Here is a 16,607-nt window from a genome sequence, read left to right as displayed (position 1 = left end):
TTTCTTTCTTTCTTTCTTTCTTTCTTTCTTTCTTTCTTTCTTTCTTTCTTTCTTCCTTCCTTCCTTCCTTCCTTCCTTCCTTCCTTCCTTCCTCTCTTTCTTTCCTTTCTTTCTTTCTTTCTTTCTTTCTTTTCTTTCTTCCTTCCTTCCTTCCTCTCTTTCTTTCTTTCTCTCTCTCTCTCTCTCTCTCTCCCCTTCTCCCTTCCTTCCTTCCCTGCAATATCCTCTCTCTCTCTTCTTTTGCCTCAGAGGATGTGGGTGAATCACATGGATTCTCTCTTTCTGCTGTTGAATTTTAAGCCTGTGAGGAATAATCTCGGCTCTACTGTCCTCTTTGTCTACCGCTTCCCCTTCAGATCTATCTAGGGTTCTAATATTAAGTAAGATCTTCATGAAAAGCCCCATATATAAAAACCTACATGTACAAGTAGGTAGTTTTTGCATTAATCATGGTGTAGCAACACATCCCTATAGAATTTCTTTTCTTTTTTTCCCCCACCATTGATTTTCTGTTTATGAAAGTAATGCATGCTCACTGTGAAGCATTTGGATGATATAGAAAACCCAGGGTGACTTTAAGCAGCAGGTTTCCCCAGTGTAGCCAGAAGAGGATTTGGCTTTCAAGAGAATAATTAACAAAACTCGTTTTAAGAGCCTGTTTATTGCAGAAAATAGGGGAATTGCCTGTTCAAGGGAATGAGAAGTGTTCAGATGTTGCCGACACTTCCCTCCTATGCACTGTGGCCCCAGAATAATGACTTCTTTTATAGGAGAGGAGAAGTTGCTGTGGTCCAGTGGATAGGAAGCACTGCTACCGGGCTTTCTCAGTTTGCAGAAAATATGCCAAAGTCTGCCTTTTCAAAGAAAGCCATCAGACCACATCAAAACCAAAGACAGTATATATTCTTTATCTTTGGATTCATTTGTTCTTATAGCAAAGCCACATTTCCCAAAGTCTGTTCCAATGAATAACTGTCACATGTGATTTTCCATGTCAAAGGGTTCCATGGTCACATAAGCTGGGAAACACTCCTCCCATTGTTCCCGTTTCTTGGGAGAGGTGAGGCGCATTAGCACGTTACAGAATAGGAGGGTCTGAAGTAAAGAGACCTGTGTTAGTTCATTTTATTTGTTGTTTCTAAAACTTATTTGATTGAGGCCTTTTTTTTTAAAAGTAAAATTAATATCTGCTTATATTCCCTAGAACCCTTTGGCCACACACACACACACACACACACACAAAACAAAACAAAACAAAACAAAAAAACCCCCAACAACCCAGAGAAAACAGATAAGCAAAAGCAGTTATTGTGTACTGACTCTGGGCACATAGTCTGTTTGGAGCTGTTGCGTTTCTGGTGTCCTTTTTCCTTCTGGATGAGCCAGGTGAAGCAATTACTCAGCTGTCAGATTAGTGCCAGGCACCGTGCCGGGCACTTTCCTTGCCTTACCGCCTTTGAACCCCACAGCAGCCCGTGATCCTCATTTTGTAGAGGTAAAGAGGCGATGCAACTTGCCTCCAGCCCTTCAGCAAGGTGAGAGCTGGAGCTGAGCCAGGCCCATGGTTGCCCACCCCATGCTGGGGCTCTCAATGCTTCCAACATGCATGCCCTTCAGCAAATCACACACGGACCCCAGTGCACCCTGCCCACTTTGGGGGCCACTAATGGCATTCATTGGGGGCCCTTTAAAAGAAACTGCTGTTGGCAATGTGGCATCACACGCGGACCCCTTTTGGTGAAGACTGTGTACCCTTCACATGCAAATTAACTGGAAATCGAGTGTGTGGTGTGTATATATCGATGTCCACATCCATCTCTCTCTTTCCATCGATATGCCAGCTTCCCCAGAATCCATCCCAGGGCCTGCAACGTAGCAGGTGCTTGGTGACAAATGTTTATTGACATGACATGGGGAAATAAACGCTACGTGAAGTGTGGGTTCATGTCCTTACACTCCCTGGCCTCCTGTGCTTTATTTTTCTCCATAACATTTATCATGCCTGGACATCTCTATTTACTTGTTTATTTACTCCCAGGGTGTCTCCTCACCTTTGGATGTGAACTCCTGGCGGGGGGGGGGGGGGGGGGGGGGGGGGGGGGGGAGGCAGTTCTTCAGGTCATTTATTCACTACCGAGAACCTAGGGTAGGTGCTCAGTGAATATTTGGTGAAAGAATAAATGGTCAAATACAAGTTTTTACCATTGCTTCTACTTTCCCCAAACTCCTCAGCTTGCTTTCTTTATTCATCTGCTTCTCTCTCAGGAGTAGTTAAAATCTACTTAGGGCTGTAAATAAAGGAAGTCTGCATTCTTAGCTACTCCAGCGCAGCAAATATTGAAGGCCTCCTGGTTAACGGGCACGGGGCTGTTTCCAAGGCAGAAAGGGCTCCAAAGTCTAGCGTCCAGGCAGGCATGGAGTCACAGGGACAGTAGGAAAAGTCGCCCCTCTGAGCCCGTCGCTGTCACAGCACAAATGTCTTCGGTAACCCAGGAACACAGGATCCGCCAGGAATGTGGAGCGCCACTGAAAGGCATTCTGCCAGAATGTTTTCCTGCGGCCCAGAGAGTAGAGATTGCAGCACGCCCAGCCCTGATTGGATTACTACAGCCCAGAAGCACTTTAATCTCCACCGCTGCCCCTCGGGGTGGGGAGGGAGCCCGGGTCGGGGAGGCGATGACTGAGAGCTGAATGTGTGTGCTGTGGAGGCTCTTGGAGGCTCGTGTCCCCCAACTTTGGGGCTGGAGCTGGGAATATAAAACTACTTGCCACAGAGATAAAGTAAGGGATTCTGAAGTATGCGTCTGTTGATAACTTCCCTTTAATTTGGATTCTGTTGTAGAAAATCTTTGTCAAAACAGGCTTTTAGCACAAATGGGTATGTGTTGAGGGTGGGGAGGCGAAGGAAAAAAAAAAGCTGGATTGTTAAGAAAAAAGGGACCCTTTAATAGCCAAAAACAGCGAAGTAGAAGGAGGAAGGAACAGAACAGAGCATGAATAGAATAGAATAGCCAGAAAGGGAGTCTCCTCAAAATGAATGGTGTTATCCCATTAAATACACGTAACTAATGTTAAAGTACTTGAAAAAAGCCTTGCCTTGTAACAAATTTATTTTCTTAGGCCCCACAGAACGAAGCAAATCATAATAGGCTGTGATTAATTATATCCTAAGTTATAAGAAATGGCAATAAACCAGGTTTTCTGCCTGCATGGGGTCCAGTGTCCACATGTAAGGGAAGGTGCCCTGCGATTAGACGTGTAGGTCTCCGTCCTGAGAGAGACCACATGACCCAGGAGAAGGCCTGGGAGGGGACCTGGGAGGGTAGGATTCAGAGGAATGTGTGGATCTGGGGAGGTCAAGGCTCTGCGGGTGGAGTCATCTGCGTTTGAGGGAGAAGGAGAGCCTGGGCCAGCATGTAGGAATGTGGTCCACGGGGAGGTAAAGATAGATGTGCTTAGCATCGGCAGTTTAGATGCATTTAGTTGACCAAAGATGAAGGCAGGAAAATGGAAATCAGCAAGAGGAACAGTGGAAACATTCTCTGTTATGCAGAGACTTTCGCCATAGGGCGGGGGAGGGGGGTGGGGGAAGAAGAGGGGGAGGGTGCTGATTTCTGGAGTGATATTTATGAAAACAGGTCAGGGACACTGACAAGGAGGGAAGCATAGAGCTCGCCGGGATAGGAATGTCCGTGTCTTTCTATGTACAAGGGCTGTATGAACCCGCATGCACACAAGGAAGTGGCAAAAGTTATTGGGGAAGCGTCAAGGAGGAAATTCATAGCTATTATTTTTGTGGCCTCTAGCTACAAGAGCTAACAGGTGAAGATAGTCTAGAGACCCAAAGTGGGAAAAAAATGACATTTTCACATTTTTGTCAGGTAGGCAATTTTAAAAATAAACTTGAATTCAATATAGACCATTAATGCTAGGGGTTGTATTATAGCGGTGCAAAAATGCCTTCTTTTCGATAGCAGTTAAAAAAAAAAAATGTTGTAGGGTGCTAGGAACCATATATAGAAGAGGCGGATCTGACTGTGCCGGCAGGTTTTCAAAGCTCCTGAACACATACCGTGAGCCTGCCCTCCAGAATTAACACCGTAACCTATGTCGGGGACTCACTATTATCCTAATATCTGCTTTTGGATTCTGTCCAGTCCCATTAGCAGTTCCCATGTTGATTGCTCTGTTACTCGTGAATGTTAATTGCTTCTAAATCTCTTTGGATGTTCAGATGCTTGGGGAAAAAAAAAATTCTGACTGGCGAAGGTGCGAGTTTTATTAATGTGCAAGTAAACAAGAAATCTGTTTAGAGACCCCAGTGAAGTGTCTGTGACTCAAGATGTCATAAACAGCTGATGTGGCGTCTTTCTTTGCATGTCTGTCATATGTTGGTGGTGTGATAGTAAGGGGGAGGGGGTGGAAACAGGTTTTCAGTGATATCCGTGGAGTTTGTCCTAAATCAGCATGCTCGTAGATACAGTTAGATAATAAAATCCTTCCCTCTGGGATTCCTGCTTACTTAGTATGAAATGACCGTGCTACCTTTGAGATAAGCTTACACGTAGAAAGTGCTATTAAATCAGAAGATGTAAAAACATGAATCTAATTTGGCCCATCACCTATGTGTTGATCTCCAGAGTTTCTGAACCAGAGGGAACCTTGGAAATGAGCTTCTGAAGCTTCCTTATTTTACCCCTGGGAAAGAAAGGCCCAGGGGGATGACGAGGTCAGGCTCACGGAGCAGCTCACAGGCGCACTGGCCAGAGAATAAGGTTACCTGACCCTTGGCCCAGCTCTCGAGCAATCAAGGAAGGGAAAATGATAAAAACTGGTGTTTATTATACTTTTCAGAAATATTTCACTGAGTGTGGGTTTTGTTTTGTTTTGTTTTGTTTTTCCTTTGGGTGAAAAAAATTTATTATGATTCAGTATTGAAATTCATTTATTAGTAATTATTTCAGTAACCCAGTGAAGGAAGATACAAGAGAAGGGCACAGCACATAGTTCAGCCTTATGAGTCATTCATTCGACCAATATTTATGGAGTGCCTTGACCCTGGGATTTAGTAGTGAACCCAAAGGCCCTGCTGTTAAGGAGTGTATATCCTGGTTGGGGGGTGGGGCGGGAAAATAAAGAGATGTTCAGAAAAATAAAGAGATGAACCGTTTGCTGTTAGGTGGTGGTGAGCCTCATCAAGAGAGAGAAGGTGGTAAGGGGACAGAGTGGGGTGAGTTGCAGCTATGTTAGACGGGTGTTTGGGGGAGACTCATTGAGGCGGTATATGGGCAGAGATTATGCAGGCGTCTGGAGCAAGATTGTCCCGGGCAAAGAGAATAATTGCAAGGGCAGAGGTCCTGAGGTGTGAATGTGCTTGGGTATTTGAGGTCAGTGTGGCTGCAGAGGTGAAGACCGTGAGACACCACGACCCTCAAATCATGGGCTTTGGGAAGACTCTGGGTCAGACATTTGAAGAAGATATATCTTTTAGCATTTCTGTAGTCCCAAATAGTATGGCTCATAAACAGAATCCAGACTCATCTTTTTTGAGAATATTCCCCGAAGGAGCCATTCCTTCTGGGATTGGTGTCTATGACTCACCAAGAGTGTCCAGAAACTGTCAGATCTTTCTGGAGAGTTTTAGAACAGAGTGATTGTCACTGTACTAAAATCAGTACACCATAAAATTGTAAGTTTCTTGATGGTAGGACCTGTGTGATACACATATTTGTGTCCTCCAAGAAACCACATGCAGTGCTAAACTTAAACATAGTAAGAACGCACTAAATATCGATTATTTGTTCAGTGCGTGAATAAATGGCCAGAGAGTGGTAGAAAGGATGGGGTGTCCTAGAAAGGGTTGTTAAAAATACACCCTTCTAAAAATGCTGTTGGCGAGATTACTTCAGAAGCATTCTGACTTCCTTGGAATCATTTTTAAAGACAAGTCCATATGCTGACATGTGAACATAAGTATGTAACAAACTGAACAGTAGTAACATTATTTTCAGGCCAAATTTTAGTTGGATGGTTGTATTTTGTCAATCTAAATTTTTTTTTCCATGTTTTAAACTGGATATGGGAAGTTTTTCGAACCTTTCCTCCGTTATCAAAGGAATATTGGTGTCTGGGCTTATAAGACCAAGGGTTACATTCAGCACTGTACTTTGTGGGCAAAAATGTGTTTAATACATTGAGATTGTGGTGGAAATTACATGGGAAAGAACAGTCCCCAAAGGGGAAGATGGGTGGTCAAGTTGTATTGGGATGGTGAAGGAGAAAATTGTAATTCTTGTCCTCCATTACTGAATTCTCTCATTATAATGGACCAATAATTTATTCGCCTATTGCATTTCAATATCCCCATCTGCAAAGTGGGGGTAACACAAACTTACCCTCTGCCTTTCAGGTTTTTTGCGAAAATCAGTGAACTAATATTGGTAAAATTGGAGCCCCATGGATGAAGGGTACTTTGTAAGTATAACACATTATTGTCATGTTATGTTCTATTACTCCAAAGTGCAAATACCAGATGTCTGCTCTTGCCATATTAGGAAATCAGTAACACCAAGTTTCACACCCAAAGATTGATAATCTGACTTCCTTTGAGGAATTTAATATTTCTGAACTAGTCTCAAATGTTTTGTCAATATGTTGGATGTAGAAAAGCCTGACTCACTTCCCCAAAATATTTTGGCAATGTTTTCCAGACAGTTTGGAAGAATACATGTCTGCAAATTGTGTAAACATGTTGATATAAACTCTGGATATGAGCGCAAGGTATCTTTATTTCTCTTTCACCACCTTTCTCCTTTTCTTCTTTGTTTTCTTTCTTTTCTGTTTTTTTTTTTTTTTTTTAAATTTGCATTTAACTCTGTGTTTTGAGCAGTCAGTGCGTGTAGCAAAGAAATGATTGGTTTCGGGGAGAGACTGAATGTTTCACTGAGGTGAGCGATGTTTTGTTAACGATAAAACTAAGTTAGATGTCCCTTAGATAAGTTGCGAAGTGTTGTGTTTCCAGACTTGGGATAAAGGAAGCAGGCCAACTAGCAAGGTGAGTGAAGTGTGGAGCGCCTCTTCTGGATCACGTGACAGCCCAGGTGACTTGGGAGTGGCCTCCTGTCCATGGAATGGTCAAGGGTTGCAAGCCACAAAGCCAAAGGGCAGGCAGAAATGGTACAATACTGAAGCAACTGCCTCATCTGATTTTCCCCACTGAATGGTACATCTTTTTATTTTGCTAGGTCAGCCAATGCCCTGGCGTTGTGCGAGAGTAGACTGGCCAGGGACATGCCCAGTGCTTAATCCATGGTATTTTTCTTTCTTCTTTTTTTTTTTTTTTTTTAAGAATAGCTGTCATGCCTTAAATACTCCTCACATAGAGAGTTTAAAAATGGTTGTGACTGCTTACTGAAGCCTGTTTTACTGAGATTCATGGGGTTGTGGGATCTTATGTCTGGAAGGGTCCTTACACGTCTCATCTGGTGCCTTTTCTTGGCCAGCTCTAAAGATTCCATTGATGGGTGCCCCAGAACCTCTAGGGGCAGATTTACTACCTCAAGAGGCAACTCTTTTCAGTTACAGGATTCTTTCTTGAGTTGAACCCAGACCTACCCTCATGTATCTTCCACCCTTGGGTCCTAATTTTATTATCTGCATCTACAAGGAATAAGACTTTCTCCTCCAGAGTGACACTCTTTCAAGTATTTGGTGGCACTATCAGGGTCCCCCCAAAATTGGCCTCTTTGCTAGCTTCCATTCCTTCAACAACTGGACCTCGCATACCATGACTTCCCAACTCTTTACCCCTCTGGAAAGGCTCTCATTTTTCTATATCTTTCTTAATAAGCAGCACTGAGAATCTACCTTCTCCAGGCCCCATTCTGCATCCCAGAGTCAAGAGATCTAATCAAAGGTACAGAAGAGAATGACCTCGAAGAAATTGCCTGAATGTGCCCATGGTTTGGTTTGAGTAATGAGACAGCAAAGCCCACATCCCTCTGTGAGGTGCAGATGATTGACAGGGAGAAAGTTGTTTTGGTTAATAATACAATCTACTTGCCTCCTGGAGACACAGCAGTCACCTACTAATTCGTTAGAAGTGAATTAAGGTTGTTTACCGATGTTTTAAAGTAACTGTCAGAGTGAAAAAAAAAAGTTCGTACTAGATGAGCCCACTCACCTACTTCAGAGTTGCTGTTTATTTTAAGCTGAGTGCATAAATAATATATTGAGATATGAAGGGTGATTTCAAGCATTAGAACAGGAAGCCTCCTGTTTACTAACTGTCATTGGGCTGAAGAGAATTTAAACAGCTCTGAACCTTTTTGTCTGTGAATGCAAGGCATGAAATTAACTTACATTTTGTAGTTAGCAGAAATCATGATTAAGGCAGTCTTGTTGACGTGTCTTCTGCTGATCTGGGTCTTTTTTTGCTATGCAAGACAAGCCTTGGCAACAAGATGCTTCCCAGGCCTTGTTTGAAATCAGACCCCATCCCCCCGCCCCAAAATAAGCAGGGACCCCTCTGGGTCATAGTTTGTTCCGGATATAAAGACAAAGCAGAATACTAGACTAGGTTCCAGGGGTTCTAGTCTGACCTCCAGTAACCGTCTTTGAATCTCACTTCCTTTACCTATTGAATGGGGATAAGAGCATCTGCTTCCATTACTTCACAGGAAGATGGAGACCCCAATGAAGTCATTGTTGTGAAATGGCTTTGAAAGGTATCAGGTGGGACAAGATGATAACAATTAATGCTATTAATGAATTACATGCATTGACTCCTTTCATTCCCCCCATAAACTTATGGATAGGTCCTATTTTCATCCCAATTTTACCATTACGAAAACTGACACACAGAAGGGATTTGCTCCATCACCTCATAGCTAAAAAGTAGTAAATTGGGATTCAAACCCCAGGTTAGAATCGATGGGTTGAGAATTTGTGTTCTTAACTATTACTTATTTGGGAGAATAGGTTTTCCTACCTATGACTGTGCCTCTTGGTCATGCTCAAGTAAATGAAACATCATTCCTAATAGCCTGGACCAAACTTAGCTTGAGAAAATGCAGGTATGGCTTCTCCGTGAGTGATTATCAGCAAGGAGGTTTCCCAATGGGTAGGAATGTAGCCGACTGTATGGATTAATTACGTCTTATTTGTAAAGAGCCTGGTGATTCGGGGATGAAAAGCCCTAAGTGAAAAGACATTACCTGTAATGCTTTCAGAAACAAGAAATTTGATTCACTTTTTGTCCCTGTAAACTTGGAAGTGTGATAGCCTATTTTGGCGTAGAAGAGATGAATAGAGAATGTATGGCATGTTTATTTTTGCATGATTACATTTCATATTTTCTGGGGTACCTGTGGCAAATAGAAGTGCATGATACTATCACAGCATACCTATCTTAGATGTTTTGATGAAATACTCTGGCTTTTGCAGCCTGATACATGAATCCTTTGGGACAAGTCCCTATTAAGCAAATGAACAAGAATGTATTTGTGTTCGCATCACTGAAAATATGTAATTTGTACAAGTGCTTTTTTATTTATATTTACATTATATTTATTTGAATTTCAAGAGAGGAAAGAGCCTGAAGTGATTAATGAAAACAAAAGGGATGTGAATTTGCAGACATTTTCCCTTGAAATATGCTCAGTCTGCAGTGGGGTCATGCTTCAAAGTTGGAGTGGCAAAAGTGGGGTGTGATTTGCGCTGGGTTTCTGAATGAAGCGGTTCAGAAGGAGGACCATTTCCAAAATCCCAGAAAGATGGACTGACTCATGAGAAGTCATCAGCTGCGGGAAAGAATAAATTCTGTACTTCCCTACTGCAAAAATCTCAGCAATTGCTGCTGAGCCCTAGCACTTGTTAATACATAAGATAATTGCATAATTAAATACACTATGGAATTTCAATAGTTGGAAACTTTGTTTTCTCATCACAATATGCAACTTGCTGATGTTGGAGAGCATCGCAGCGTTTTAGGGAGGCTGAGGTCATTCTTTCACATCACGTCCCCTGCAGCCTTCTGCTGCTTCTCTGGCGGTTCTGAGACATTTTGCTTTCAGGTTATTTTTAGTTGGTTATATTTAGACAAGGTGAAATTAAGCAGGAAGTCCCCCAAAGTCTGACTTGCCTGCCCAGGCGGTGGGAGTTGAGGCTCATTTCGCGGAGAGTGTCCCTGGTGCCCTCTAGATCTTTCTAAGTAACAATGGGTGAAGAGTAAGGTGAGGCTGAGTGCCACTAGCAGAGTGGGTTCCTAGCTGAGTAGTCACGGAGCCCGTAGCTGGGACTCAATACATGTTTGGAGGGCAAAGGAGTGAAGGAATGCATGGATGAAATTGACTGGAAGCTTTTCTTCCTAGGACTGCTACAGTCACTTTGAGAAAGCAGGTGAATTTGAGAAAGCAGGTGAAAATATTAGGGCCAACGCAAGGTAAAACAAGGAAGACACCTAGGGTGTGAAACTTAAGGAGGCACTTGTTCTCAGAGTTGTGCCAGTGCCGAGGAGGACTCACTCTCAGGGTTCCTACAGGTACTTCCTTAAATTTTGCACCTCAGATGCCTTACTTTCTTCACCCTAGTCCAGGCCTGTTGACTACATTAGTCTTACGTGTACGACTGTGCTTTATCTGTACATGCTTTTGAACATTTCCCCCAAATTTTATTTTGAAAAATTTCAGAGCTACAAAAAAAGTTGAAAGTTACTATAAGGAACACTCTGCATACTTTTGTACTTACATGAATTAATCATCAATATTCAGTCACATTGCTTATCTCTCTCCATAGACATGACTTGGAACCTTGTCCTAATTTAGCAGAGAAATCCAAACAACATCCTCCCTCCCACCTCCAGTGCACATGTGTTAGATTTACTTCCTAAATTCTGCACCTCAAAATTATAAATTTTGGAGGAAAAAGCCGAAAAGAGCAGCAAGAAAACTTGGCTTAATTTTTTTTCAAGTTTAAAAACTAGTGGCTTGAAATTAATTTTTAGGCTATTAATAGACTAACATATTTAGAACATGGCCAATATAAGATGCCTAAAATTTTAAAGGTTAGGAAGTTTTTCTGGATGCTCTGACATTCTCTTTCACAGAAGAGATATTTTTTTGAAAAGGCAAATTCCCTTGACCATTATTTTTCTGAGAACCTTTCAAAAGTAGATGGTAGTCCAATTACTAATAAAATGAGACCATCCTTTTCCACGTTAAGAATATTCACTGTAAGGGGTGACTTTGCAAATATAATATAGAGGTTATTTGTAAATCTGGTGATATCCTCTCAAATAAAAAGGAATATACACTTGACTTTGGACTACACTGACAAATTCTCATGGAAAAAAAAATCCCTTTCTGATAATCTTGAATGTTTATAAAAGGTAAGGTATCTGTCTCTGAAACTGTGGCAAGATCTGCCAGAAGGTTGCATTATTTCAGTTGTTTTGAAAATGTTCTCCATGAAGCCTAGGAATCTGGGACGGGGCCTCAGTCAGTCATGTTCCGTTGGGATGGCTCTGAGATTGTATGCTTTTTATTGGCATCTGCCTAAAAACCAGTTTTCAGGAATGTGTTCTAGAGCTAAACACAAAGAGTTTGGGAACCACAGCATTGGGGGCTAGAAGATAAAACAGGAGAAATTCATGCAATGTTGTTGGTTGGCAGTAAGGAATGATAGCTGTCAGCTTGCAGGGTGGGAGAGGTCAGGAACACCATGAAAAACAGACACAAGAATTAAAACACAGTTCAGTGCCTAGAAGTTTGAAGCAGGGTCAAATGCCCAGCCATTGCCTAAGGCAGTCGTTCTGAAACTTGAGTGAGTCCTGGTCCTTAACCCTGAGATTCTGATTCAGTAGCTCCCGAGAAAGACACGCCATAACATGCAGAGAAAAATTGCCCTAAAGTCACACTTATATCAAAGAACATGATAATATTTGGTGTTGATAAAGATGACTGGAATTGTAGGGAAAATGTTCTTAATCTCAGCTCAGGATAACATAACCCCTTTTCAAATTTAGGGACATTTTAGAATGATTTCCTCCCCAATGCTTAAAATAGAAAAGATTACCCTGAATAATAGAGAGGGAAAGACAAACAGGTAAGTAATTATATTATAAAGTGGTGCCTAAGTCCAGTGGAGGAGGTCAGTGAAGGGAAAGAAAGCTCAGTCTGGCTGGGTGCTGAGATGGGGCCTGGAAGAGGGGCTCTGGGGGTGGGGCCTCATGGCTCAGCGGGGTATGTGTAGGCTGGGAGGCGGGTGGACCTGGGTTTGAATCCCAACTCACCTACCTACTGGTTGTAGGATCTTAGGAAAATCACCTCATCTCTTTAAAACTGGGTCTTCCTCGTAGAGGAAGAATGAAGATGAAATTAGACAGTTGTGCTCAAAGTACTGAGCACAGGGCCTGCAGAATAATAGATGCTCAATAAGTGGTTGTAATGACTATTATAGCCATTTAAGATGGACTTTACGACAGGTCGGCTTTCAAGAGGAGTGAGAGAGTGTGTATCTATTGGTTTTCTTTCTGGTTTTTGGATGGAGGGAGGAGGGGGAGCAATAGAGCGTTCCAAAGAAGAGGAAGTGTGTAAGCCCACCTCGAGGTAACAGATGGTGTACGCTTCCATGCCTTCAGCGTTCCCAAAAGTGTCGTTCGTGTAGAAGGTTCTAGATGGTACACATATTTTACAAATATTAACTAACTTAATCCTTATAGCGACTCTATGAAGAAGGTGTTATTATTTAACAGACCATGAACCTGAGGCACAGAGAGGTTAATGGACTTGTCCAAGGTCTCATAGCTGGTAGTGGCAGAACCTGGATTCAAACAGTCAGCACCTGTACTTCTAACCACTATGCTATTGTAATAATAACTATTTAGTTAATGTGTATTAGGAAAATACAACTAACACAGTAAAAACCATGCTTTTACAGATATTATTGCCTAGAACAATAGTAAAAATTTAAAAAAGTACCTTGATTTAAATGAGTCACATAAAAGGAATAATAGTAGGGGCAGCATCTAATATGATAACAGTCCTGTAGGTGGTCCCCAGGTGATTTTGGCCTGGGGAATTCTGGGGCAAGGAGAGATTGGAGCCACCATGGGGGACCCTGGCCTCCCAATCATTGCTATGGAACACACAAGAAAACCTTCAAGCTCTAGGGAAGAAGCAGGTAGGCTTCCCCTCAGGTGGGGAGCCAGGGGAAGGGAAGTGTAGCTTGCCAAGTTCACTCCCATTTCCTGCAGTTCCTTTGGGGAGGGGAGGGGAAAACTCCCCCTTGCCCCTGAGGGTCTGTGGTGGGGCCAGCCTGGGCTCGCGGCTATTTTGGAAGTTTTCAGTTTCTCCCCCGCCTTCCCCCTGTCTCCTGTCCTTCCTCTACCTTCTTTTCTTCTCTCCTCCACCACCTCTTCCTCTTCTCCTTCTTTCTATTGTGCATGAGAACAGATTTCAAACAGGCCATGCCCCATGGATGCAAATGCCTGATGCAATTCAATAGGAGACAGAGTTTAATATTCTACCTGGCATTTTAATCTATCTTCAGCTTTCCAGGATGGCAGTTGCATCTGCCCCTGTATCTCTCCTTTGGTTGTGGTCAGAAAAATCTAAAAGCCCAGATAATCCTAAACCAATCCACGCTTAGGCTTTTATGTGTGCAGCAGATTTACCTTCCTAACAACCTGTTTGAGGCTAATATTAAAGTGAGTTTGCATTCCCTGGGCAGGCGAGCCCAAGCGATAGTCTCTAAAGTGCAGGAGACCAGAATCTAACCAGCCACCTCTGGGCAAGAAATTTTGGATAACTCCGCAGTCCTTCAAACCTGGTGTGGATGCCTGCCCCTCGGGCTCCAGATCTGGGTCTCCTGTCTAGAAATGACTGGTTTCCTAATCCATTCCTGTGCATTTGCTCTGTCTTATAATAAGAACAAGCATCATCTCCATTCCTCTTGCCTCTAGATTCCCACCATTTAGTGCTTGGCAGATGGTATGCATTCATAAATACACGTTGCCCATTGGTTAATGAGTGATGTCAAGAATTCAGCATTTCTTGTTTGAGATTATGTTTCTGCAAATAGTTACTGAGCCCTGACTATGATAGGTGTTGTGCTAGGGGCATTTGATTCTTACAACAGCCAACTTTACCTGACAGTGGGGAAATCGAGGCTCGGGAAGGTGAGACGGTTGAGCTAAGACTGCACACTCTTGGCTCTGCATGTTTCAGTCCAGATACTCCAGTGTCCGAGCTCAGGTTTCTGTTTTCTTTATGCTTCTCTCCCCGGCCCTGCAAACGTTGGGTGGGTTTCCCCACCTCCTGTTAAACTAGAATTTCCTCTTAGCCGGTTCCCTAGGATCTCAGCCGCAAGTAGAAGGGAAGCTTTCTCCCTCTCTGACTGTAAATAAAGAATCTGTCTTCGTGCCATGAGACCCTGGGTGTCATCAAATGCCACCGCCCACAGTGAGTCCAGGAACAGAAGCTGCGGTCAGAGTTTCCAGCAGGGGCTGCCCGTGAAAGCGCCACGGGATTAGGCCCGTAGACGTGCCCCAAACGCTGTTTCACAGCTGAAAATAGTTGTCACAGTGACTAGAAAATTGAATTGGTTAAACCTTCTGGCTTTAGATTGTTTTTGGAGAGTGAGTAACTCTATGATTTTTACTTGTCACAGGCTAAAAGGAAAAAAAAAAGTAAGAGTGAAACTTCATAGCTATTTTTCTTCCCTGTATGTTCATAGTGGTTATTTATATCTGGGAAGTTTCCATTGGGATTTAGTTCAGGATATAGACTTGGCAGGGTGGCTTCAGCGCTCCGTGGTGACATTTGACAGACTGCAGGCAAAGCAGGATGGATTTCTAATATCTGGATGGATGGATTTGGGGGTGAAGTGTTGGGATTGTACTGTATTATGAGATGGATTTATTGATCTGAATCTAAAAGTAGCCCGTTTCCTGTCAATATCAGATCTGTATCAATATGTTTGATAAATTACGACTCCCAACCCTTTGCTTTGTTTGCTTTATCAATTCCTCTTGGCAATAACAATAAAAGACTCCAGGTGGTGTATGGCGAATGGCTTTTTGCACTCCTCACGTGTGCTACTGATCTTAGGGCCCAGTTTTGCAATCCTGCATATGTTACAACCACCCAGAAGGGCATGGCCGTGCCTGACTTCCTCCCCCGAATGAGACATTCCCCCCCCACAATGTTGCATTTCGGTATCAGCCTCACGCATTAACCTTGAAACGCTGTGCCCCGTGCTGTAGATAGCGTCTTCATTTTCCAGCTGAAGAAATTAAGACACTTCGAGGTTAAATAAGCTGCCCAAGGCCACACGGTAAATTTCGAATACAGCTGGGTTCCAGGCAGAGGTGTCATGGTTCCTGGGTGAGGATGGGACACTCTCCTTCTTTGTGGTTACGAAGTAAAAGGATCTGAATTTACAAAGAGCTTGCTGATGATTCACTTTCTCTCCACGTATGGCGAGGCTGCCATCTTATTTCTGAGTGTTTGGGTAAGAAATCCATGGTGCTGTGTGGGAAATGGAGGGTTCAAAATGTGCTTTTTTTTGGCCTTTGTAGTCATAGACCAAGGTTGGATCTAACCCTCAGGACATGGTTCTTGGCATGCCACGTGTATCTTTCAGGGGCTAGCTAGATGCCCAACCAGATGTTAGGTGAAATGGCGGGGGGGTATATAGAAACAGAAGCCACGGTTCTTCCCCCATAAGTGCGTATGTTTTAGTTGGTGGGAATGGTTGAATTCTAGTCTGTGTCCCCAAACCCCTTCATCTGTGGGCTGGCAGAAGTCTTTGGTAGGTGCAACAGGCCCCGTGAGTCCATTCACATGACCACAGCCATGGACAGAATAATAATGAATGAGTACAGTGTGCTAAATGAACACTCTGCATACACTTACTCAGCCAATCCTGGCAACTACCTGGAATAAGGTTAACAAAGGTGTTTGGAGTTGGCAGTCCCTCAGTGTGCCATGGGGGGTTCAGGTATAATTCTGAATGTATAGCTGATCTCTTTGGTGTACATTATGTTACCGTTTTACTTTTGAGCCTTATCTGGAACTTTGAATTAAAGTCACTTTACTCTGTCATCACAGTGATGATAAGGAGGGATAGAAAACCAAAGAGGTAATAAGCAAATAAGCAAATAAACTTTAAGCAAAACCTTTAAGAATCAGAATATTTTGTAGGTTAGTGGAGTTTTATCTAGAAAAACTTTTTTTTTAAAACCTTTTTGGTTGAAAATTTATGCTAAGGTATATCGTGGAAACATGCTTACGTCTCTTTTCATGCCTTAGTGTACACGATATCACTGAATTTTTCTTTTTGGAGAACTTCAGGGTAGTCATTGTGAGGACCAGAATTTATTTTGTAGGTTGAGAGGATGTAGGGCATTAGCCAACTAATGATCTTTAGCGTGAAATTTTTGACTTTAGTTTATTTCAAATGCAGTGAGTTAATGATCTCATTTGCATCCCTTGTCCCAGGGAGACTTGAGTAATAGTATGTTTTTGCTTTCTCTCTTCTACCCTCTCAATCCATATTCCTCACGACTCAGAAAACCACTTCCACCAGAAGGTATTGTTAGACGTGCA

General features: G+C 42.8%; 1 protein-coding gene across 5 annotated transcripts in view; it reads left to right on the top strand.

Moving 5' to 3' along the window:
• Positions 1-16,607, top strand: part of PPARGC1A (PPARG coactivator 1 alpha) — a 643,892-nt gene that overhangs the window by 182,321 nt on the left and 444,964 nt on the right. Inside the window, exon 2 of one of the 5 annotated variants that reach the window (XM_032400105.1) lies at positions 6,410-6,474. The exons of 2 other annotated variants lie outside the window; for them this stretch is intronic. In XM_032400105.1, coding sequence (XP_032255996.1) covers positions 6,457-6,474 — 18 coding nt within the window. In that variant the 5' untranslated portion in view covers positions 6,410-6,456. Of the gene's footprint in view, positions 1-4,880; positions 6,475-16,607 lie in introns of those variants that run through there. 2 more of the 5 variants (XM_032400100.1, XM_032400104.1) reach the window with 2 other exon arrangements.

The sequence above is a fragment of the Phoca vitulina genome, unplaced genomic scaffold (assembly GCF_004348235.1).
Source record: "Phoca vitulina isolate PV1807 unplaced genomic scaffold, GSC_HSeal_1.0 scaffold3, whole genome shotgun sequence".
Classification (NCBI taxonomy): Eukaryota; Metazoa; Chordata; class Mammalia; order Carnivora; family Phocidae; genus Phoca; species Phoca vitulina.
The sequence above is the reverse complement of the archived record's forward strand: the minus strand, read 5'-3'. Positions and strand labels throughout refer to the sequence as shown.